We start from the raw sequence: 23,003 nt of genomic DNA on the forward strand, positions 1-23,003 counted from the left end.
TACGGTCACCGGCCAAGGTTTCGGAGCAGAACACGGACAGTAATTTCCCCTCCCCCGGGGAAACTGAGGCCAGAGGGCACGCAGAGGGCAGGCAGCGGGCAGGCAGCGGGCAGGCAGAGGGCATGCAGAGGGCAGGCAGCGGGCAGGCAGAGGGCAGGGTCAAAGGCAGGGCTGGGCTTTTCCCCCCAGTCCCTGGCCCTTTCCAACTTCACACGCCCCCCCCGCCCCCCCCAATCACAGACCAGAGGCCTCTGTCAGAGAGTGGGACCTGCCCAGGCCGCCCGGCACCTGAATGTGTCTGAGGCGATGGCAGCAGACAAGGCCGAGAGGGGGGCAGGAAAGAGGGGCAGATGGAGGCGTGGGGCCCTGTGGGGCAGTGGGAGGGCTGTGGCAGTAGCTAGGCACAGGGCCCGGGGAGAGAAGCAGCTGAGGGGGAGTGGCATCTCCCCCCACCCCCATGTTGCCCCCACACTCTCAGACCACAGGAAGGGTCAAAGGTCACTCACCACCGCCGCCTCCGAGCAGGGAGCTGTTGGCTGCAAGAGAGAGAAAAGGAGGTCAGGTGGGGTGTCAGATGGGATGTCAGGTGGGGTGTCAGGTGGGGTGTCAGGTGGTGTCAGGTGGTGTCAGGTGGGGTATCAGGTGGGGTGTCAGGTGGAGCGTCAGGTGAGGTGTCAGGTGGGGTGTCAGGTGGGGCGTCAGGTGGGGTGTCAGGTAGGGTGTCAGGTGGGGTGTCAGGTGGTGTCAGGTGGGATGTCAGGTGGAATGTCAGGTGGTGTCAGGTGGGGTATCAGGTGGGGTGTCAGGTGGGGTATCAGGTGGGGTGTCAGGTGGGGTGTCAGGTGGGATGTCAGGTGGGGCGTCAGGTGGGGTGTCAGGTGGGGCATCAGGTGGGATGTCAGGTGGGGCGTCAGGTGGGGCGTCAGGTGGGGAGTCAGGTGGGGTATCAGGTGGGGTGTCAGGTGGGGTGTCAGGTGGGATGTCAGGTGGGGCGTCAGGTGGGGTGTCAGGTGGGGCATCAGGTGGGATGTCAGGTGGGGCGTCAGGTGGGGCGTCAGGTGGGGAGTCAGGTGGGGTGTCAGGTGGGGTGTCAGGTGGGGTGTCAGGTAGGGTGTCAGGTGGGGTGTCAGGTGGGGCGGTCAGGTGGGGTGTCAGGTGGGACGGGCAGGTGGGGCAGGCAGGTGGGGCGTCAGGTGGGCAGGCTGTAGGGAGGGTGGAGATGGGCTGCCAGCTGGGCCTTCAGGCTCTGGGCACAGTGTCCTCGGAAGGAGGCAGGCGAGGGGAGGTGAAGGGGCTGGGGCTCCTGTGGGCCTGGGTTTGTATGGCGGCGATGAGGGGGGCACAGCTGCCAGGGTCCTGCCTGCTGCACGTGGGGCTAGAGTGGCCGACGACCTGCAGCCACCAGTGTCCACTGCGTTCGTTCACTCACTCACTCACCCACCCATTCACTCACTCACTTATTCACTCACCCATTCACTCACCCATTCACTCACTCACTTATTCACTCACTCACTCACCCACCCATTCACTCACTCACTTATTCACTCACTCACTCACCCACCCATTCACTCACCCATTCTCTCACCCATTCACTCACCCATTCACCCACCCATTCACTCACTCACTTATTCACTCACTCACTCACCCACTCACTCACCCATTCACTCACCCATTCACCCACCCATTCACTCACCCACTCACTCACCCATTTATTCACTCACTCATTCACTCACTCACTCACTCACCCATTCACTCACTTATTCACTCACTCACTCACCCACCCATTCACTCACTCACTTATTCACTCACTCACTCACTCACTCACCGATTCACTCACTCACTTATTCACTCACTCATTCACTCACTCATTCACTCACTCATTCACTCACCCATTCACTCACCCATTCACTCACTCATTCACTCACCCATTCACTCACCCATTCACTCACTCATTCACTCACCCATTCACTCACCCATTCACTCACTCATTCACTCACCCATTCACTCACTCATTCACTCACCCATTCACTCACCCACTCACTCACTCACTCATTCCCTCACTCATTCCCTCACTCATTCTCTCACTCACTAATTCACTCACTCATTCACTCACCCATTCACTCACTCATTCACTCACTCATTCACTCACTCACTCACTAATTCACTCACTCATTCACTCACTCACTAATTCACTCACTCACTCACTCACTCACTCATTCCCTCACTCATTCACTCACTCATTCTCTCACTCACTAATTCACTCACTCATTCACTCACCCATTCACTCACTCACTCACTCATTCACTCACCCATTCACTCACTCATTCACTCACTCATTCACTCACTCACTCACTAATTCACTCACTCATTCACTCACTCACTAATTCACTCACTCATTCACTTATTCACTCACTCATTCACTCATTCACTCACTCACTAATTCACTCACTCATTCACTCACTCATTCACTCACTCATTCACTCACTAATTCACTCATTCACTTACTCATTCACTCATTCATTCACTCACTCATTCACTCACTCACTAATTCACTCACTCATTCACTCATTCATTCACTCACTCATTCAATCACTCACTCACTCACTCACCCATTCAATCACTCATTCACTCACTCATTCTCTCACTCACTAATTCACTCACTCATTCACTCACTAATTCACTCACCCATTAATTTATTCACTCACTCATTCACTCACTCACTCACTCATTCGCCCATTGGTGCCGGTGGGGATGGCGATGTGGACAAACAGGCTGCTGAAGGTCTCAGGCCGGGAGCCACTGGAACTGTGGCTGCAGCGGGCAGTGCTGAGTGTGGGGAGAACCTGAGAGGGAGGGTGAGGTAAGGGCCCGGTTTCGGGGCAGCGCAGTGAGGGCCCGGAGCACGGGGCCTGGACCCAAAGCCGGGTCAGCAGGTGGGTGACTCGAGCCACAGTCCTCTGTGCCTCAGTTTCTCCAGGGAGAATTGGCCACCTTCCAGGGTTGATGTGAAGCAAGGGAGCTCCCACCCTGGCCCCTCCCTCGACCAGAGCTGGACTGCCAGCCGCCCGGCTGCTCGGTCCACCTCGCTCTGCCCAGCTGCCCGCCCCTCCCCCCTCCGCAGGCTGACGGGGCAAAGGGAAGCGGGCAGCCTCCACCGACGTCAGGCTGTTCAAGCCAGCACCCCCCTCCCCCAGCAGCTCCAGCTCTGGCCACACAGGCGCCTGTGCCAGTGGCTGGTGGGCATCAGGGCGGGTCCCTGGCCCAGGTGCTGCCAGCTGTGCCCCAGGCCCTGGCCGCGAGCCCTGGCTCCCAGCAGACAGCTCCTGCACCCGAGGGCGCCCCCGCCTCCCTCTGTGTGAGGGGACCCCTCCCTCCCTCTGTGTGAGGGGACCCCGCCTCCCTGTGTGAGGGGACCCCGCCTCCCTGTGTGAGGGGACCCCGCCTCCCTGTGTGAGGGGACCCCGCCTCCCTCTGTGTGAGGGGACCCCACTCCCTCTGTGTGAGGGGACCCCGCCTCCCTCTGTGTGAAGGGACCCCGCCTCCCTGTGTGTGAGGGGACCCCCGCCCCCCTCTGTGTGAGGGGACCCCGCCTCCCTGTGTGAGGGGACCCCGCCTCCCTCTGTGTGAGGGGACCCCGCCTCCCTCTGTGTTGGGGGGACCCGCGGCAGAGCCGGGCGGGGCGGGGCCATTTCCGGCTGGTCGGTCGGCCGGGCGGGCGGTGCCACGGGGAAGCGCGGAGGCGCTAAGTGGTGCGGCGGCTCTGAGTGGCTGGTCTGGGGCTGACAGCTCCTCGCTCGGGAATAATTAATCCGCAGCCTGAAAACCCGGGGCTGCGAGTTGCCACGTTACTTGCCAGATTAATACGAGCAGCTAATTAAGATGGAGCGGAGCAGCGGCTGGCGCTCCCAGAGCAGGGCCGTGTGCCACGGGGACTCGGGGGCGGCGAGCAGCTGGGGCGGCTCCTGGGAGAGCAGGGGGGGCTGCGGGGACCCCAGCACACAGGCCCCAGCACACACACCCAGCACACAGGCCCCAGCACACACACCCAGCAGACAGGCCCCAGCACACAGGCCCCAGCACACACACTCAGCACACACACCCAGCACACAGGCCCCAGCACACACTCCCAGCAGACAGGCCCCAGCACACACTCCCAGCACACAGGCCCCAGCACACACTCCCAGCAGACAGGCCCCAGCACACACACCCAGCACACACACCCAGCACACACACCCAGCACACAGGCCCCAACACACACACCCAGCACACAGGCCCCCAGCACACACACCCAGCAGACAGGCCCCAGCACACACTCCCAGCAGACAGGCCCCAGCACACACACCCAGCAGACAGGCCCCAGCACACACTCCCAGCACACACTCCCAGCACACAGGCCCCAGCACACACTCCCAGCAGACAGGCCCCAGCACACACTCCCAGCAGACAGGCCCCAGCACACACACCCAGCACACACTCCCAGCACACAGGCCCCAGCACACAGGCCCCAGCACACACACCCAGCAGACAGGCCCCAGCACACACTCCCAGCACACACACCCAGCACACACACCCAGCACACAGGCCCCAGCACACACTCCCAGCACACACTCCCAGCACACAGGCCCCAGCACACAGGCCCCTGGAAGACGCTTTTTGCACGCGGAGGCCTGCTCACCAGGAAAACCCGGGAAGAGCCGCGGTCCCCATTTCAGACGGGGGATCCGGTGCCCGAGGCCCTCAGGGCGGTCCTGGCGGCTGGGAAGCTGCCCTCCACTGCCCTCCCCACCTCCCCCATCACCTCTCTCTTAATTAACGCCGGCTGCAAACAAGCTGGCTCCTCCGGAGGGCTCCCTGCCAAATGGGTTGGCAGGGAGCCTTGAAGGGGCAGGAGGGGAGGGGGCGCCGACCTGCGGCTCTGCAGGCCTCTGAGGGGGGCAGTGCCACCCCCACCTGTGTGACCCAGCCCAGGGGAGGGAACCAGGGGGACTGTCTGATGCCCGCCAGGGGCCGAGGAGCAGGCCTGGGCCGGAGGAGGCTTTCCCAGGCTGAGCCAGGAAGAGTGGGAGCCAGGCGGGGCCGCTGCACAGAGGACTGGTCACCGGCCTGTCCCCGGCTCAGCAGGTGTCCCCGAGGCTGGTCTGCAGGGCCCTCGCCCAGCCCAGCACACTCTGCAGTCCACGGGTGGGGACGCAGGGGAAGGGCAGCGACCCTGGGCCCTCCCCGCTCTCCCCTGGCCCTGTCTGGCTCTCTCCCAGGTTCCCGGCCGCCCGGCCGCCCGGACTGCCATCGGCTGACCGAGGTGCTGAGCTGGGCCAGATCCCGGGGCCAATGGCCTGGGGTTTGGGAGGATGCTGCAAAGGGGAGACAGTGCCAAAGGCACCAACGGGCACCCCTGGGTGTGCCCCCAGCTTCCGATGCCGCCCTGCGCCTCCGGCTCCTGCCCCGCCTGCTGCCGCCCTCTGCTCCCCGCAGTTGGGTTTTGGGCTCCAGTAGCAACGGGGGATCAGCCCATTTCCCGGGCGAGGATGAGCCCCGGATTCCAGCCTAAGCCACGGGTCTGACTGGCTCTGCCCAAGGGGCCCACACCTGCCCCAGCAAAGCTCTCTGAGCTCCGGGGGATGGAGGGGGGCTGGGTCAGGCCTCACCTGGGCCCAGGGAGGGGAGGAGGCTTGGCTGGGGGGGGGGGGGCTACTGGGACGGAGGGGGCACCCTGGGGGCTGGTGCCAGGTCTGGAAACTGCCAGCGGAGTCTGCTAGTCGCGCCCAACCCTCCCAGTGCAGGTGGTCCAGGCCGTGCGGCCCTGCCCGTGGACCTGGCCGTGCACTCGACTGGCCTTGAGTAAACCGCTCCCAGCTAGGTGCCGGGCCTGTGACCTTGGGGTGGCAGTGAGTCCTCACCCCGCCCGCTCGCCCATCACTACCACATCCTCTCCCCCTGATGGTGGCCCACCGGACAGGGGCTGGGGGCGCTCACTCCCTCCCCATCTCCACACCCTCTGCTGCCCTCCCCTGCCCCACTCTGCTCCTCAGGCAGTGACCCCGAACCCCATTTCACCCTGCTTCCTCCACGCCCTCAGGCCCTGCGCACCTCCTCTGGGGGCGGGACCCAGCCCTCCCCACCCGCCCCCGCTGTCTCCGAGGCAGGTGTGTGGCTGCCCAGGCTGTGCTGCTCCTGACCTGCGGCCGGTGGCCACTGCCCCGCGCAGGAGACAGGACACTTCTCTCCCCACACAGCACTTTCATTGGTGCCACCCAGGTGCCCGGTGCCCCCAAGCACAGAGAACGGTCCCCAGCTTTCCCCAGGCCTGTGCCCGCGGGCTGCCCCTCACTGCTTCCGGAGCCTCCAGCCCTCCCTCAGCCACATCCCGGAGGTCCTCAGATGTGGCCCACTCCTCCGCCCCAGGGCCTTTGCACAGCCGCTCCCTCTGCCCGAAGACACCTCACCACCTCCCAGCCGGGGGTCAGCCTTGAGGAGCATCAGCTGCCGGGTGGAGTGCGTCTCCCTGGCTACGCCCTCCCAGGGGTGTGACTCGCTGCCTCCGCATCTTCCCTCCCAGGTGAGTGCCCCCCTCCCCCCCAGCCCCAGTGTCTCCCACAGGGTGCCCCAGCTCCCAGCACAGAGCCGTGCACAGCAGGTGCCGCTGACAATTACTGAACAAAGCAAACAAGGGCTGTGCCCAGAGCCACTCAGCGAGGCTGCCCGAGCCCGGCCCTCACCCCCGGGCCTCGCAGAGGCAGGACCTGGGCGGGGTGTGTGTGTGTGTGTGTGTGTGTGTGTGTGCAGCCGCAGGGCTGGCCCAAGGGCAGTGGCAGGAGGCGGCCAGGCCTCTCTCTGATGGGAACTGAGTCCTCCCGCCCTGGGCTGGGTGGGGGAGCACCAGGGAGGCGGGGACGTGCGGGGGCTGCTGCCAGAGCAGGATCAGTGACCTGAGGAGAGCGCTGAGCCGGCCTCTGGCCCTGGAGAGCCTGCCTGCGGGGGCAGCGGTGACCGTGACTCTGAGCCACACAGCCCCCCTCTGCGTGCTTCTGGGGCCGCTGTCCGGCCTCACACGGGAGAGGCCGAGGCCAGCCTCCGGGAGCTGCTCCCTCCGCCCCGCAGGCCTGACCCTGTCCCCTCCTCTCTGCGAGGCCTGTCTCCGTGTTCTGTCATTGGACCAGCAGGCCCCCAGGCCCCCGGGCCAGGCCCTGCAGCACCACACACCTCAGGGGGGTGACAACAACAGAAGGAGAGTAAACAGAGGGAACCAGTGGGCACCGGAGGCTGTGAGGGAGTGACAGGGAGCGGAGAGGGCAGACCCAGAAGGATCAGGGATCTGCCTGGGGAGGGGCAGCCCGTGTGACGGCCCCGGGGCAGAGCGGGGCTGTGGGTTTGAGGCACACCCCAGGGGGTGAGCAGGAAGAAGGTCCGATGGAGACAGGGGGTCCCTTCCCAAACCTCGCTGAGGGGAGCCTCTTGGCACCCCCACCGCCTGTGTCCTGCCTGCAGCTGCCCGTGGGCCTGCCTCCCCCGGGCTGGCCCTGCTGCTCCCCGTACCCAGCGCCTGGCACGGCGCCTGGCACCTCCGAGGGGATGACTGACTCCACAGGCAGGTTAGGGGAGTGGGCGTTGCCCTTGGGAAGCCAGTGCGCTGCCCCCACGGCCCCCCAGGCCCCGGCGGGTGCCCGCGCTGTGGAGGGTGAGCCGTTTAAAACACGTTTTAGATGAGAAATCCCCCACCGAGTGAGGAGCACGTACAACGTGCTGGATTTCTGAGGATAAAACAGACTTCGAAGCCTCTCCAGCTCGGAGCAGCTCCCCTGTCTGACAAGCTCTGCCCCTCAGGCCAAGGTCACCGTCCGCCGAGGGGGGGCTGCCCGCGACGTGTGAGCGAGCCTTACCGGACGCTTCCCGGGTTTGGGGCGCTCACGGGGGAGGGGGGTCACTGGCTCTCGCTCGGCACCGCTGCTCACCATCGGAACACGCCCTGTCGCAGATGGGGAAACTGAGGCCCAGAGAGGCGATGTGACGTGCCCGAGGCCGCAGTGCTTAGCAGGAAGGGGCCGTGCCTGTGCTTTGCCAGCTGTGACCTTGGATTTGAGCCAGCTGCTCTGCCCCCCGGGGCCCGGCCCCCGTCCGCGGGGTGGGCAGGTCGGTGACCGGAAGTCCAGGGGGCACAGACGGTAACTCGGAAAACGCCTGTGAGACAGGGGCACAAGAGCAGCTTCCTGCTGAGGTTGGTCACCAGCCCCCCAGGGAGAGCCGGGGGCTTTGCTGAATGAGCAGCTCCACTCGACAGAAGGGTTTTGAAACTGAGGCCACACAGGGGAGGGTGGTGGAGACAGGATTCGAAGCCCGTGGTCTGACCCTGGAACCCGGGACACGAAGCACCCTGCTCAGCCAGCCTGGGCTTGTGTGCCTTGGGGACTGAGCCCCCACCCCACCCTGCTGTGAGCAAAGCCCTGCGACCCTCAAAGCTGTCGGGAGCTGTACCCAGCTGGGCCCCCACTCTTAGGATGCCCCTCTCACTGGCCCTGTGCCAGGCCTGCCTCCTCTGACTCCCCTGAACCTTCGGTCCTGCCTGCATCCCCCCTTCACTGCTGCAGCGCCCTCCCTCCTTCCCCCTTCACCTCTGCAGCACCCTCCCTCCTTCCCCCCTTCACCTCTGCAGCACCCTCCCTCCTTCCCCCCTTCACCTCTGCAGCACCCTCCCTCCTTCCCCCCTTCACCTCTGCAGCACCCTTCTTCCTTCCCCCCTTCACCTCTGCAGCGCCCTCCCTGGTCTCCACCCCAGGCCTCCACCCCAGGCCTCCACCCCCAGGCCTCTCCCTGCAGAAGCCACCCGGCAGCCATTTCCGCTCCAAGCCTAGACAGGGCGGTGGTTCCTGCGGGCCTGGGCCTCTCCGCTGTCCCCTCCTGCCTGGTGCCTTGGACTCGGCCCCTAGAGACCCAGCCTCCCAGCCAGTGGCCCCCAAGCTGGACCTCAAACTCTCAGACCCCCAAGCCCCTCAACACCCACCCACCCAGCCCCGTCTCATCTTCCGCTTGCTGGTACTGGGTTATGCTGGAATTCCACGGGCAAGCTACAGAACGTCACTCACGCAAACAAAAAGCCAAAGGAAAGGGCGTCCCCGATTGTTCCCTCACCAGATCCACTCGCCCTGCTCCCTCTCCTGCAGGACCTCTCAGACTTCAAATGCAAACAACACAGTTAATAACCGTCTACCGGGCCAGGCGGACAGGTGGATCTCTCTCATGTCCGGTTCCCTCCCCGGGAGCCCGGTGAGGGCCGTGCGACTTCCCCATTTCACAGAGGAGGAAATGGGGGCTCAGAGAGGGTGAGTGACTGGCCCGGTCACACAGCGGGCTGGGGAGCGGGGAGCCAGAGTGTGAGTCAGGGAGTCGGGCTTCTGAGGGACCACTGCGGGCTGCGGCGCTGGGGGTGTGCGGCGGGGCCTCCCCTCCCCCAGGAGCCGCGGGGGCGGGGGGGGGGGGCAGGCACTCAGTCCCCCCATTAGCATAACCACGAGCAGGAGCATCCCTGAAACCCAATTACCAGGAGATGGCTTGGGCCCCAGCCAGCCGGGCTGTCTCCTCTCTGCAGGAATGAGGGGCTGGGCACAGGGCAGGGGGAGGGCTGAGGGAGCTGTGAGGGGAGGAAGGGGAGGGGCCGGAGAGGGCCGGGGCGGTGTGGGTGTGACCCCTCCGATCAGCCGGATGGACAACGCCAACTGCCCCCCAGGACAAGGCTCAGACTCTCCCCCCGCAGCTGGCTGTGACCCCGGGCAGCTCCGGGCCTCCTCTGAGCTTCATCTTAAAACCAGGGGCTGACTGACAGAAAACAAACCGTGGGTTTGGAGAAGCAGAGAGTCCCCCCAACAGCCAGGCGGGCCGGCCTCCTCTCTTCCCCTCAAGGCCCACTGACCGTCCCCGCTCTCCTGGGCCCTTCCCCTGCGGCTCACCCTCACTCACCCTCACCCTCACCCTCATCCTCACTCACCCTCATCCTCACCCTCATCCTCACTCATCCTCATCCTCACCCTCACTCACCCTCATCCTCACCCTCACTCACCCTCATCCTCACCCTCATCCTCACCCTCACTCACCCTCATCCTCACTCACCCTCATCCTCACCCTCACTCACCCTCATCCTCACCCTCACTCACCCTCATCCTCACTCACCCTCATCCTCACCCTCACTCACCCTCATCCTCACCCTCACTCACCCTCATCCTCACCCTCACTCACCCTCATCCTCATCCTCACTCACCCTCATCCTCACCCTCACTCACCCTCATCCTCACCCTCACTCACCCTCATCCTCACCCTCACTCACCCTCATCCTCACCCTCACTCACCCTCATCCTCACTCACCCTCATCCTCACCCTCACTCACCCTCATCCTCACCCTCATCCTCACCCTCACTCACCCTCATCCTCACTCATCCTCATCCTCACCCTCACTCACCCTCATCCTCACCCTCATCCTCACCCTCATTCACCCTCACCGTCACTCACCCTCATCCTCACTCTCACTCACCCTCATCCTCATCCTCATCCTCACCCTCACTCACCCTCACCGTCACTCATCCTCATCCTCACCCTCATCCTCACCCTCATCCTCACCCTCATCCTCATCCTCACTCATCCTCACCCTCACTCACCCTCATCCTCACTCATCCTCATCCTCACCCTCACTCACCCTCATCCTCACCCTCATCCTCACCCTCACTCATCCTCATCCTCACTCATCCTCACCGTCACTCATCCTCACCCTCATCCTCATCCTCACTCATCCTCACCCTCACTCACCCTCACCGTCACTCATCCTCATCCTCACCCTCACTCACCCTCATCCTCATCCTCATCCTCACTCATCCTCATCCTCACCCTCACTCACCCTCATCCTCACCCTCATCCTCACCGTCACTCATCCTCATCCTCACTCATCCTCACCGTCACTCATCCTCATCCTCACTCTCACTCACCCTCATCCTCATCCTCACTCTCATCCTCATCCTCACCCTTATCCTCACCCTCATCCTCATCCTCACCCTTATCCTCACCCTCATCCTCATCCTCACCCTCACTCACCCTCATCCTCACCCTCACCCTCACTCATCCTCATCCTCACCCTCACTCACCCTCATCCTCACCCTCATCCTCATCCTCACTCCTCCTCACCCTCATCCTCATCCTCATCCTCACTCATCCTCATCCTCACCCTCACTCACCCTCATCCTCACCCTCATCCTCACCGTCACTCATCCTCATCCTCATCCTCACTCACCCTCACTCACCCTCATCCTCACCCTCACTCATCCTCATCCTCATCCTCTCAGCAACCTTATCCACTGACCACACACACACACACACACACACGCACACACGGCCCCTTGACCACCAGCCCAACAAGCACTCCATCACAGAAGAGTTGAAGCGCCCCCCCCCCCCCAGAGGAGCCCCAACCTGCATACAGGCTGCCTGTTCCTGACGCTGCCGCCGGGTGTGAGTTAGCGGGGCTGCTCCGGGGGAGCCCAGGCCGGCTGCTCTGGCCCGTCTGTTTCCACTGCCGGTGTACTCCAGGCAGGACCGCCCCACGCTCACCCACCTGCCCCCACAGGCCAGAGGCCGGTGTGCAGCACACAAGCTGGGAATTCTGTCGGCGTGCACCTGGGAGCGGGCCTGCTGGGCGCGGGGGGGGGGGGGGGGTACGCACATCTCTTACTTCTCTAGTTTTTGCCAAATTGCTCTCCAAAGTGGTTGTTCCGATGATCGCTTTACACTATAAATTAAGTCATGTCACTTTCCTGCTTAAAAATCTCAAATAGCTTCCGATTACATTAGGATAAAAATCCATATTCCTCTCCATGGATGCCTGGCTACATCCCACACTCTGCCCCCTGCCTCCCCCCCAGTTTCCTGGCCTGCCTTCTCTTCCTCCAATAGGCCTTGCTCTCTCGTGCCCCAGGGCCTTTGCACATGCCGCTTCCTCTGCCTGACGCTGTCCCCACAGCTTTTCCCAAACAGGCTCCTCTCGCCCTTCAGGCCTCAGTGAAAAGTCACCTCCTCAGGGAGGCCCCTCTGGACCCCTGCTGAACACCCCCTGTCCCTCTGACCACACTTATGCTCTGCAGGAGCCCACACCGTGGTCCTGGTCTCATCCTCAGGTTTGTCTGCCGATGTGCTCCCAGCTGACAGTGTGGGAGAGGCCCAGTCTTTGGCCATTCTGTACCCCGAGGCCCACACGCTCGGCACCGAGGACTGCTCATCCACCCAGCAGACATGGGTTTGGGCCAGTCTGGCGGCCAGGTCTGGAGGGTGAGCTGAGGGGAGGGCTCTGCAGGGGGAGTGTGGCCGAGGTGAGGGCAGTTGCGGGGGGTGGGGCTGGGGCAGGGGCTGGGGGTCGCGGTGGCCACGGGCTGACAGAGGGCCGGGAGGAGAGGCAGTGCTGCACCCACGGGGACCAGTTAGAGGAGCGTGGGAGACGGGGTTGGAGCAGCCTGGGCCCAGCTTCCCAGTGTGGCCCAATCCGGCCAATGGAAGGAGCACTTTGTGTGTGAGCGCCCCGCCTGCCCCCTCCACCCCCACCCCTGCAGGGAGCTGGGCAGCTTCCTGTGCAGAAATCCAGGGCTCCTCCCTGGACCCCGGAGGCGCCCTTGACCTAGCCCGACCCTCGTGCACAGATGGGAAACTGAGGCCTCGGAGGACAGGATCCCTCCTGCACGGAGAGCAAACACTCGCCTTCTTCCCTGGGGACAGAAGGGCACCCCCGGGCTGCCAGGGCGTCCAGGCAGACCCGGAGGACTCCCTCGGAAACTGCCCGCCTGCCCGCCTGCCCGCCTGCCCGCCTGCCCGCTGATGGCTCCCGCTCCCGCACCTGACGGGACTCTCAGGACCAAAGACGTGGGGGCCGGCGGGGGCAAGGGGGCTCGTTGGAGGTCACTCAGCCGGGAAGAGGCAGAGCAGGTTAATCCTTCAGTGGAAGCAGAGCCCGCAGAAGGGCCAGGTGAGGGGGGAGGAGTCCCCGCTCCCGCCCTTCCCTGGCTCAGGGCGGCCTTCCTACCCCTTCCAGGCCCAGCCTGGCTCCTGCCCTGACTGCCCCCCCCAGGCTAAGTGCCCCTCCTCTCTGTCTCCCTGACCTCCCAGCCGGGGCTGCGCTGTGAGGAGGGGGAGGAGGGGAGGAGAGGAGGAAGGGAGAGGAGGCGGCAGTAGCAGCCATTGGTATGCAAGGCCCTGCCTCAGCCCCTCCAAGGCCCAGGCTTTCTGCTCAGCTCTTTAAGAATCCCTCCTAGGCAGCCGCAGCCAGCAGCTTGGTGGTTGCTGGGCAACCCCCCCCCCCATCCCATTGGCACCCTCTCCCTCTCCCTTCCCTCGCCCCTCCCCCTCCCCTGTGCCTCCTCTCGGCCCAGGCTCAGCAGTGCACTTAGCAGAGAACACGCCAGGCTGGCTGCACCTGTGCCAGCAGGTGAGGGGCCCTGAGTGACCCCCCAGCCCCAGCCCTGGGCCTCGGCTCTGGGCCACCAGGAGGGAGAGCCTGTGTCCTGCCAGGGAGGGGGCTGGCTGGAACCCTGGCCCTGGGCACAGTCCTGCCTCTGCCCAGACCCGGGTTGGACCTCGCCCGCTTCACCCTCCCCCGTACACGCCCCAGACCACGCCCTGCCCTGTCCAGGGGCCGGAACATCATCTCTGGGCAGTTCCAGCAGGAGCAGCTGGCACCGCGGCGAGTACCTGACTGCTCTTACCACACACACGGGCCCACGCGGATGCTGGGACACGAAGGGACCAGGGGCCTGGCTGTGCCCTCAGGTGCTGGGAGATGGATGCCCACAGAGCACGCCTCTGCCCGTTCCAGGCTTCGCCACTTTTCTGCACTACGGGGGTGGGGATTGGGGTGGGGGGGACCTGCCAGCCACGCCCGCTCCCAGCCGTGCCAAAGGCGTCCAGCGGGTGGGACACAGCCCACAGGTCACACGTGACCACGGACTGAGCTGAGTGCTCCCAGGACAGGCCGGAGGAGCAGGGGGCAGGGGAGCTCCTGGGGAAAGGTGGGGCTCAGGGCGCAGGCGTTGGCGGGGCCTCTTGGCGGGGTGCAGGGAGCGGGCCTGTGTCAGTGACGGGAGCACTGAGGCTGGCCAGCAGCTTCCCCAGGGCCCGGCTGGCCCACCCTCTGTGGTCCCTCTGCCCCCGCCTCAGGCTGCGCTGGCTCCATCCCGCTGGCTTTGGTCCCTGCTGGCCCGCCCCCTGGCGCACTGCCCCCTGGCGCACTGCCCCCTGGGGCACCCGCTCCCTGGCGCCCCACTCTGGGCTTCTCCCCGGGCTGGGGGCCTGGCTCCCTGCTCCCCCAGAGTCTGCTCAGGGTCCGCCTGCTGCTCCTGGCTCCGGACCCTGAGCTCCGGGGAGGAGCCCGCTTCCGAGGTGCAGGATGGACAGGGTCAGTCAGGTGGGGGTGGGGAGCGCGATGCTCAAGGCTTGGATCTGAGAAGCTGCTCGGACGGACGTGAGGGCTGGTGTGCCCCGCACGTGTGCCCGACAGGCATGCCCAGCACGTGTGCACAGCCAGCCTGCCCACCGGCCACAGGCAGGTCCATGGGCACCTCCTGCGGGCACCAGGGATCCCTGGGGCCCCGGTCAGAGCCAGGCGGACCAGGCATTCAGGGACTGGGGCTCTCTGGGGGCCCCCTCAGGTATCCCCAGGCCCAGGGGACCCTGAGGATCTGGGAGGGCAGAGATGAGGTTCTCCTGCCCCCCAACCCCGCCCAGACCCAGGCAGGGCCCAGGGTGGCACCGCCGTGGTTGACTACAACCTGATTACGGTGAGCGTGCTGTCACTTCACAGCACAAAGCACTGCCTCCTGGAGCTCAGGGGCTGTCACACCAGCCCTAGGAGCCGGGAGCTGAGTTGTCCGGCCCCAGGTCGAAGCCACAATGACCCAGGTGACTGCTGCCTGGGCCAAGATCTCCAGTGCCAGTGCAAAGAGGAAGAGGAAGACGAAGACGAAGACAAGCTCGGGCCCTGGCCCGGGCCCACCAGCCTCACCGTCACCGGTGCACGAGGGCGCTTAGCAAACGCTTGTTGGATGAGCAAGCACGGTTCTGAATAGCTGACGGCGCCCCAGCTGTGCTACACTCCCGCCCCGGCACCCTGTCCTTCCCCGAGCAAGGCCGGAACCCCCCACCCCCACCCCCCTGCTTGTTCACGCCCCGCACACCTATCCACACCTCATCTTCACCATGGCCCCCCGACTTCCACCCCCCAAACTCTGCCTTCTCTCCAAACCACCGTTCTTCCAGGTATCCCCCCTCCCCCCGCCCCCACCCTCGAGACCCGGCTCAGGAGCCCCTCCCTGGGAAGCTGGCCGGGGTGGTCGCCGCTGACGTGGCCGGTGTCCTGGGCGCGGGCTTCAGCTCGCCCTCGCTGCCTGGCGCCCAGGCCTGGCTGGAGGGCCGGCTATGCCAGGGCTGGATGGAGCAGGCCCTGATTGACCCTGGTCTGTGGTGTCCCGCAATGTGCACAGACACAGCGGACCTCCCTGATGCTCTGTGAGCTGTGCACAGCCGCCAGCACAGAGTGACTGACGTATCGTGTGGCCATTAGGACCACGGTCATGAAGGTGAGACAGGGATATCGAAGAGCCACAGACAGAACTGGACGCACACCCGCCATTCCACTGCGCGGCTGCGTGTGCCCTGGGCCAGCCCCGCGCCTGGCAGGTGGGCGGCAGGGATGGGACGCGGTTAGACCAGGAGGAGACACGCTCGTAACTCCTGAGCCACGTGCCCAGTGCCACGAGGGAGGGACGGCGGAGCCCGAGGGCCCGGGTCCCTCTGGGGTCTGGGCGGGCGGAACGGAACAGAGCGAGCGCAGTGAGAATCACGGCCACGGCGCACAGGCCTGGGAGGGCGCGGGAAACAAAGGCTGTTGACGCCACAGGCGGTGGCATTGCGGGTGGTTTTTCTTTCCCTCTTATTGGTGTAATGTTAGGGCAGTAAATAAAAACTGGGAGGAGAATAGCTGCTTGGTGAATTGAGTGGGAAGGGAGCAGGCAGGGAGTCAAGGGGAGGGAAATGGGAGGGAGACGGAGGGAGGGATGGCAGGAAGGGCAGGGCCGGGGTGCCCACAGCGAGCACAGGTGACAGCCTCCTGTGCCCGCCCGCCCGGGGCTGGGCGGGAGGGATGCGGACGCATGGGGTGGGGGTGGGGCATCTCTCTCCCTCCAGGGGCCTGAGGATCCCTCCTCCCACAGGGCAGGGTGTCTCGGCCAGACCCTGGCGACAGCAGAGCAGGGTGGCTGGGCCCCTGGCAGGGTGGGACACAGGCCTGGCTTGGTTCTGGGGAGAGGGGTCCCAGCCGGATTGCGGGGCCCGGGGAAGGGGGAGCTCTAGGCAGAGGCAGGGACTCGGCTCCAGGGAAAGGATGGCAGGAGGATGATGGGGCTCAGGCTTCCCAGGTCCCGAGACTGTCCGGAGCAGGCACTTTCCTGGCTAAGGGAGGGTGTTTGGCCTACCCCCACCCCCAGACCCTACACAACAGGTGCAGGCTCTCCCCAAGCCCCCAATGTGTGCCAAGCACTGCCCGGCCCCCTCCTGGTCCAGGTCTCCCTCAGCCTTCACATCAGCCCTCCAGGCAGGCGGTTCATGCTCCCATTTTTCCACTGGACGCTGAGGCTTGGAGAGCTTAGTAAGGCTCAAGGTCACAGCCGCTCTGGGGGGCGGGGGCGGGGCTGGGGCCTGACCCGGCACGGCCCCCTTAGGCAGCGGGTGGGGCTCCGCCAGGGAGGCCTGGGCGCTGGGAGCCTGGGCGCTGGGGGGTCCGCGTGGGCAAGGGCGCCAGGCAGGGGAAGGGGTAGGCTCGCGTAGGTGCCTGTGTGAATGAATGCGTGGGTGGGCGGTGAATGAATGAATGGCTAGGTGGCTGAAGGATGGATGAATGAGTGGGTGCAGAGAGGAGGGGTGGAAGGGCGGCTGTGAGAGCGAGAACCCCTTTCCGGCCCCCTCCCCCCGCGCTGGAGGCGGGCTTCGGACCCTCCCCCTCGCCCCGGGGGCCGGTCCCCAGCCTCCTCCTCCGCCTCCTGCCATTCTCGCCGGAGGCCGGGGCCGGAGGACGCGGAGGCCGGCTCTCCCCGCCGGCCCCAATCCCCGCGGCGGCGCAGCCTCCCGCGCCGGTCCCGCCGGCCAGTGCGCAGCGCGGCGCCCCCGCCCCCGCCTCCCCGGCTCCCCCTCCCGCTCCCTCTCTCCCTCCCTCCCGCTTCCTCCCCGCCTCCCGGCTCCGCGCCCGCACGCACGGCCCCCGCCGCCGCCGCCGCCGCCGCGAGGGGAGAGCGGCCGCCCAGCCCGCGCCCCGCGCCCCGCTCGCCGCCGCCGCTCGCAGCCCCGCCGCCCCCGCCGCCGAGCGCCCCCGCCGGCGCCTCCGCGGCCCCGCGGCTCCCGGGCGCCGAGCCGGGCAGATGCGCCGCCGCGCGCCCCCCGCCCCGGGCCCGCCGCCGCGCTCCGCACCCCGGGGCCGCTCTCCCCGGCTCCGCGGGCGCCCGCCGGCCCCGGCGCCCTCCGGCTCCGCGGAATAGCCCCGAGGCTCCTGCCGCCGCAAAGTTTCCGAGGAGACCGCTCCGCCGCCGGCAGGTGAGGGGACCGCGGGGGGCGGGGCGCGGGCGGGGCCGGGGGCGCGGGCTGCCCGGTCCGACCCGGCGCCGGGGGGCCGCGCCGCCTTGGGTTTGGGGCGGGGGTCGCCGGGGCCACAGCCGGGCGCCGGCGGAGCGGGCCGGCCGCGGGGAGGCGCGGGGCGCGGGGAGGCGCGGGCGCTCGGCGGCTCCGCTCCCCGGAGCCGAGGTTGGGAAGGGCGGGGGCGCGGACCGAACCCCAGCCGAGCCCCGCGCGGCGCCCCCGGGGCGGCCCGGCCGCCGGGGGGTCAGGCTGGCTGGCTGGTGACAGCGCCGGCCTCGCACCCAGGAACCAGGGTCTGGGGAGCCCGGCGAGAGGCAGCCGGCCGGCCCGGGCGCGGCGTTCCGTCCCCACCAACTGCGTGAGTCACGGCTGGAAGGAGGTTTTATTTTTAAAACGACTTCAGGGGGGGCACCGGCGGCCTCCAACTTCCTCCCGCGCGGGGCCGTGGGCCCGTGCGGCTGGGCCGAGTGGTGCACCAGGCGCTGGAGTGGGGACGGGGACGGATGGTGTTTTCGTCCCAGGGCAGCGAGGGCCCCCCCCCCCAGCCCGAGGCCGGGCAGGCGCCCTCCTCGCTGGCCAGAGGGCAGGGAAGGGGCTGGCAGAGCGTCCCAGCTGCAGGGAGCCTGGTGATGGGAGGTCTCAGTGGAGAAAGTTGTGGAGCTGAAGCATCAGGGAACGGGCCCAGGCGTCCAGGTGCCCTGAGGGCTTATGGCACAGCCCAGCTGGGTGTGCCAGGCCCTGCAGCCCAAGCCGGAGCCCTGATGGGAAGAAAGCCCTGACGGGGGCAGAGGGCACGCTGAGTCCAGCGCACCACGCTGAGTTCAGCCGTGCGCCACCCTGGATGGACCCTGAGCCCTCGGAGGACAGAGACCTGCCCCTGCTGCCCCCCTCCCCCCCAGGTGGCTCAGGAGTTGGGGTGGCACCTCCTCTGGCCACTGTGGGGGCACCCAGCCCGGCAGGATGCCGGATTCGACGGGCACAGGGAGGGGGGCGGGGGCAGGCCCGGCGGGGAAGGTGGCCAGGCTCGGGGCTCGGGCGCGGGTTTCTGGAGGGAACACCGAGTGCACCTCTCCCTGCCGCCCGGAGAGGCACACGTCACCTGTCAGCAGCCGACGGCTCCGTGGGCGACGGCTCGGCTTCCTCAGCGGGTAAAAGGGAAATGGCCTGAGCTGCCAGGGCCTGTGCCCGGGAGATGCTGTACAGCAGGGTGGGCAGCGAGGGAGCTTGGAGGGACCCTCAGCCATATCCGCCTGCAGGGCCAGCCACGGGCAGGCCTGAGAGCAGGAGCGGAGGGCACAGGGGTGTGCGGGCTGTGGATGGGCCCCAGCCCCGCGATCTCACACAACTGCGACCTGATGCCTCTGTAAGACGCCCCCTCAGCGTGAGCTGAAGCCAGGCCTGCCCACCCCGGACCACCGCCACCTCTTACTGGGTCTAATCCCTCCCCCTCAGCCTCAGTTTCCCTAGTTGGTGAGATGGTGTTGGCTGTATCCGCCTCCTGAGGCTGTATGGGGAGGGGGCGGAGTGAGGACTGCGTTATAAGAGGGGTGAGGTGGACAGATGCCCCACTCCTGGGCTGAAGGGGTCCCGAGGACTGAGGGGTCGGGGGTCAGAGTCCTGATGTGACGCTGGCGGTCAGCAGTGGCACCCTCCCTGGCAGTCCCCTGGGAGCCCCCAGCTTGTTTGGGAGGAGGTGGGAGGAGGGGTGCTGCCAGGGCTCCGTGGGGAGGCTGTTAGCCCGAAAGACAGCCCCGCACACAGGCCTGGCGGCCCAGCTGGGGCACTGCTGGGGCACTACTGACCTCTGGGGACCCCGCTTCCTGGGGACCCCGCTTCCTGGGGACCCCGCTTCCTTGCCTGCAGGGGGGATGTCCTGGCCGTGAGGATGGGTGCGCACCCTGGTGTGGGAGGGCCGGGCCCGAGAGATGGGCCGGTGGTGTCTGTGCTCGCTTCCAGGTCAGCTGAGCGATGGGTGGGAACCCCAGGCGGCCCTGAGATGGTGGGTGCGGAGGGGGAGAGGCAGGCCGGAGCCCGCAGACCGGCCGCAGAGGCCCAGCTGGCCTGGTGCAGGGGAGGCTGAGGCCCCTGGGGCCTGCTGGGCACAGCCCCTCCGCCCTCAGGTGGACAGAGGGTGGAGCAGGGAGCTGGGGGCGGCATGCTGGCAGGCCCTGGGCCTCTGGGGCCGCTGGTCTCCACCGGGGGAGGGGCGGGTGGCTCAGGGTGGTGGGGAGCAGGGGAAGGCCCTGTCCTGCAGGGCGGGTGGCCCCGCTGTGTGTCTCTGGAAGTCGGGGACCTGCTGGCAGTTGCCTTCCCAGCAGGCCAGGCTGCCCTGGAATCAGAGTTGGGGAACGGCCTGATCTCTGAGATGGGCCTGCCCGGGGCGTGGAGGGTTCTGGCCTCGGGGTGCCAGGACCTGTGTTCCTGAGGGGGTGTCTCTCTGCCTGGCCTGCTGACTTTGAATGAGCGGATCTTGGGGGCCTCGACATGTTCATCCACAAAGTGGGTCAGTGCCCGTCCTGGGGGCGCCCACCAGGAGATGACGCCTGGGAAGTTCTCGCAGTTACTCCTGTCAGTGTGGGCCCCGTGGGTCCCCCCGCTCACGCTGGCCTTGGAGGGGCAGGAAGGACTGACACAGCCCCCAGCCGTCAAAGCCCCGGGGACGCACCGCCTGCTGCCCAGACCTGGCCCCAGTGCCGTGGGAACACGCAGGGTTGAGGCTTTGGGGGGGGCACCCTCATGGGATGCGCTGTGTCTGGACAGGGAAGGGCTTGGGGCGTGGCCGGAGGGTCTCAGTGCTGGGAGAGGGTGGTGGGGAGAGGCTGCCAGGGCGCTGGGAGGGTGGGGCTGGCTCAGGCCTAAGGCCTGCTTCCTGCCCTGGATGCACAACCCTCTGTGTGGGTTTGGGGGGTTCCCTTCCCAGAACCTGGGTTCTTTTCCTCCAGACAAAGTTCAGGCCCGCTCCTGTTTGGGCCAAGGCGGGAGGCAGCTGCATTCTGTCCTCAAGGCTGGTGAGGGGCGTGGGCCGATGGCGGAGGAGATGGGAAAAGACAGCGTGACCCCAGGGTGCCCTGACCCCGCTCCCAGCCCCTAGCGGCCTGGACCCCGAGGGCAGCTGGAGCGGCGGGGGCTGCAGTGGGGGCTGGAGCGGCGGGGGCTGCAGTGGCGGGGGCTGCAGTGGGGGCTGGAGCGGCGGGGGCTGCAGTGGGGGCTGGAGTGAGGGCTGGAGTGAGGGGGCTGCAGTGAGGGCTGCAATGGGGGCTGGAGCGGCGGGGGCTGCAGTGGCGGGGGCTGGAGCGGCGGGGGCCGCAGTGGCGGGGGCTGCAGTGGGGGCTGGAGCGGTGGGGGCCGCAGTGGCGGGGGCTGCAGTGGGGGCTGGAGCGGCGGGGGCTGCAGTGGCGGGGGCTGCAGTGGGGGCCGCAGTGGCGGGGGCTACAGTGGGGGCTGGAGCGGCGGGGGCCGCAGTGGCGGGGGCTGGAGCGGCGGGGGCCGCAGTGGGGGCTGGAGTGGGGGCTGCAGTGGGGGCCGTAGTGGCGGGGGCTGCAGTGGGGGCTGGAGTGGGGGCCGCAGTGGCGGGGGCTGCAGTGGGGGCTGCAGTGGGGGCTGGAGCGGCGGGGGCTGCAGTGGGGGCTGGAGCGGCGGGGGCTGCAGTGGCGGGGGCTGCAGTGGGGGCCGCAGTGGCGGGGGCTGCAGTGGGGGCTGGAGCGGTGGGGGCCGCAGTGGCAGGGGCTGCAGTGGGGGCTGGAGGGCAGCGACCTGTTGGGCAGGCTGTGTTTGCGGAGCCTCGGCTGTGCCTGTTTACTCGCACAGCGGCCCCCGGGGCCTGGCCCTCCGGGGTGAGCCGCTCCGCAGATGATGTCAGCACCTGGGGCCTCGGCTCACCTTGTGGGAGGTGTTCGCCGGATGTGCTGCAGCCCCGGGTTTGAGCCTGAGTGTGGGGCTGCAGCCTGCGTGCTCCCCGCACCCTGCAGGGTCGGAGCCAGCGCGTGGGGGAAGGGGAAGTGGGTGGGAGGTTGGAGACAGGCATTGCTTCGGCTGGAGGGTGGCCCCCAGGCAGCCTACTCAGTACCCTGGCTCTTCTGTCTTTCCCTCCCTCCCTCTGCCCTCCTTTCCTGCTCATCCATCCATCCATCCATCCATCCGCTCATGAGGGGTGTTACACAGTCCAGGTGCTGGGCTCTGGGAGGAAAGGGGAAACGAAGCAGCTACGTCTTGCCCTCTGGGAGCCTGGGAATGGGGTCAGGCAGCCACCAGGTCCCCCTTCCCACGCTGGAGCCTTGGGCTCTGACGGTGGGAGGGCAGCCCCGGGAGGTGGGCGCTGGGGTCAGGGAAGGGGCGCTGAGCCAAGACGTGAAGCTGGGGCAGGAGGCGGCGAAAGAAGGCAGAGGAGGGGCCTGGCAGGCAGCCCCAGCAGAGGGGCTTGCCTGGGGACGCTGGGTGGGGTGCTGGCGGGGGTGCTGGTGGCACACTGCACCCGCAGGCCCTGCCCGTGGGTCTGCTCAGAGCTTGTGGTCCGCCTCCTTGGGTCCCTGCTGGCCAGGCCATCTCCTCCTCCACCGGGCCTGCCTCGGGCGCCATCCGCCCGTCCTCCGGTGGGCTGTGCACCCACCGGGCTGGGCCTGCCTCGGAAGGGCCGGAGGGACAGCATTTGTCTGTGACGGGGCAGCCACGGGAGCCCTCTCCTGGCTCTCACTGTCCCCCGGGCGGAGCCTGGGCCCTGGGCAGAGGGTGGTGCTGGGAACAAGGGAGCCAAGGCCAGTCCCCTGGAGGCACGGGCACCAGCTGTTGGGGCCCAGCTAACCGCTAGGGGACACTGCCTCCCAGGCGGAGCCAGGACCCAGGCATCCGGCCGCGGGGCCAGGTGCTGCCGGTGCCGGAGGGAGCGGCGGGCGGGAGGCGGCGCAGGGCTGTGTGCGGAGGGCTTTGTGCTTAATTAAAACCGGGATTAAGACGGGGTCGCCGAGGCGCTGGTCCCGGCTGCTCTGCCTGCTGATCCTGAGCAGCCGCCTCGCTCCCCTTTCCCCCTTCTGCCTGAATTCATCCTTGGCACCAGAGTACAACAGATTTAGCCACAGAGAGAGAGAGAGAGAGAGAGAGAGGGAGGAAGAGGGAGAGGGAGAGAGAGAGAGGAGGGGGCTGACTCTGGAGAGGAGGTGGCATTTATCTGCACGAGCAAATTGCTTTTGTCGATCTGCCCCCTGTCGCACTCCACTCCTCACCCCTGCGAGGCCTGGGAAAAGGTCCCGGCAGCCGCTGGGCACAGGCACCGGATGGGCTTTGCCAGGCTGCCAAGGGCTGCCTGTGGAGGGAGAGGAGGACGAGCTGAGTTCTCAGGGGCCGGGAGGGCACCCAGGGTCGCTCTGGGTGGG

At 66.8% G+C, this 23,003-nt stretch overlaps 1 protein-coding gene across 8 annotated transcripts in view; it reads right to left on the reverse strand.

Moving 5' to 3' along the window:
• Positions 1 to 23,003, reverse strand: part of MACROD1 (mono-ADP ribosylhydrolase 1) — a 119,906-nt gene that overhangs the window by 14,925 nt on the left and 81,978 nt on the right. For 7 of the 8 annotated variants that reach the window (XR_006740229.1, XM_036417396.2, XM_036417395.2 and 4 more), the window contains exon 4: positions 507 to 536. The exons of the other annotated variant lie outside the window; for it this stretch is intronic. Coding sequence is in view for 6 of the 7 variants with exons in the window: in XM_036417396.2 (XP_036273289.1) it covers positions 507 to 536 (30 nt within the window). In the remaining variant the exon portion in view is untranslated. The remainder of the gene's footprint in view (positions 1 to 506; positions 537 to 23,003) is intronic. 8 annotated transcript variants of the gene reach the window in all.

The sequence above is a fragment of the Pipistrellus kuhlii genome, unplaced genomic scaffold (genome assembly GCF_014108245.1).
Source record: "Pipistrellus kuhlii isolate mPipKuh1 unplaced genomic scaffold, mPipKuh1.p scaffold_m20_p_59, whole genome shotgun sequence".
Classification (NCBI taxonomy): Eukaryota; Metazoa; Chordata; class Mammalia; order Chiroptera; family Vespertilionidae; genus Pipistrellus; species Pipistrellus kuhlii.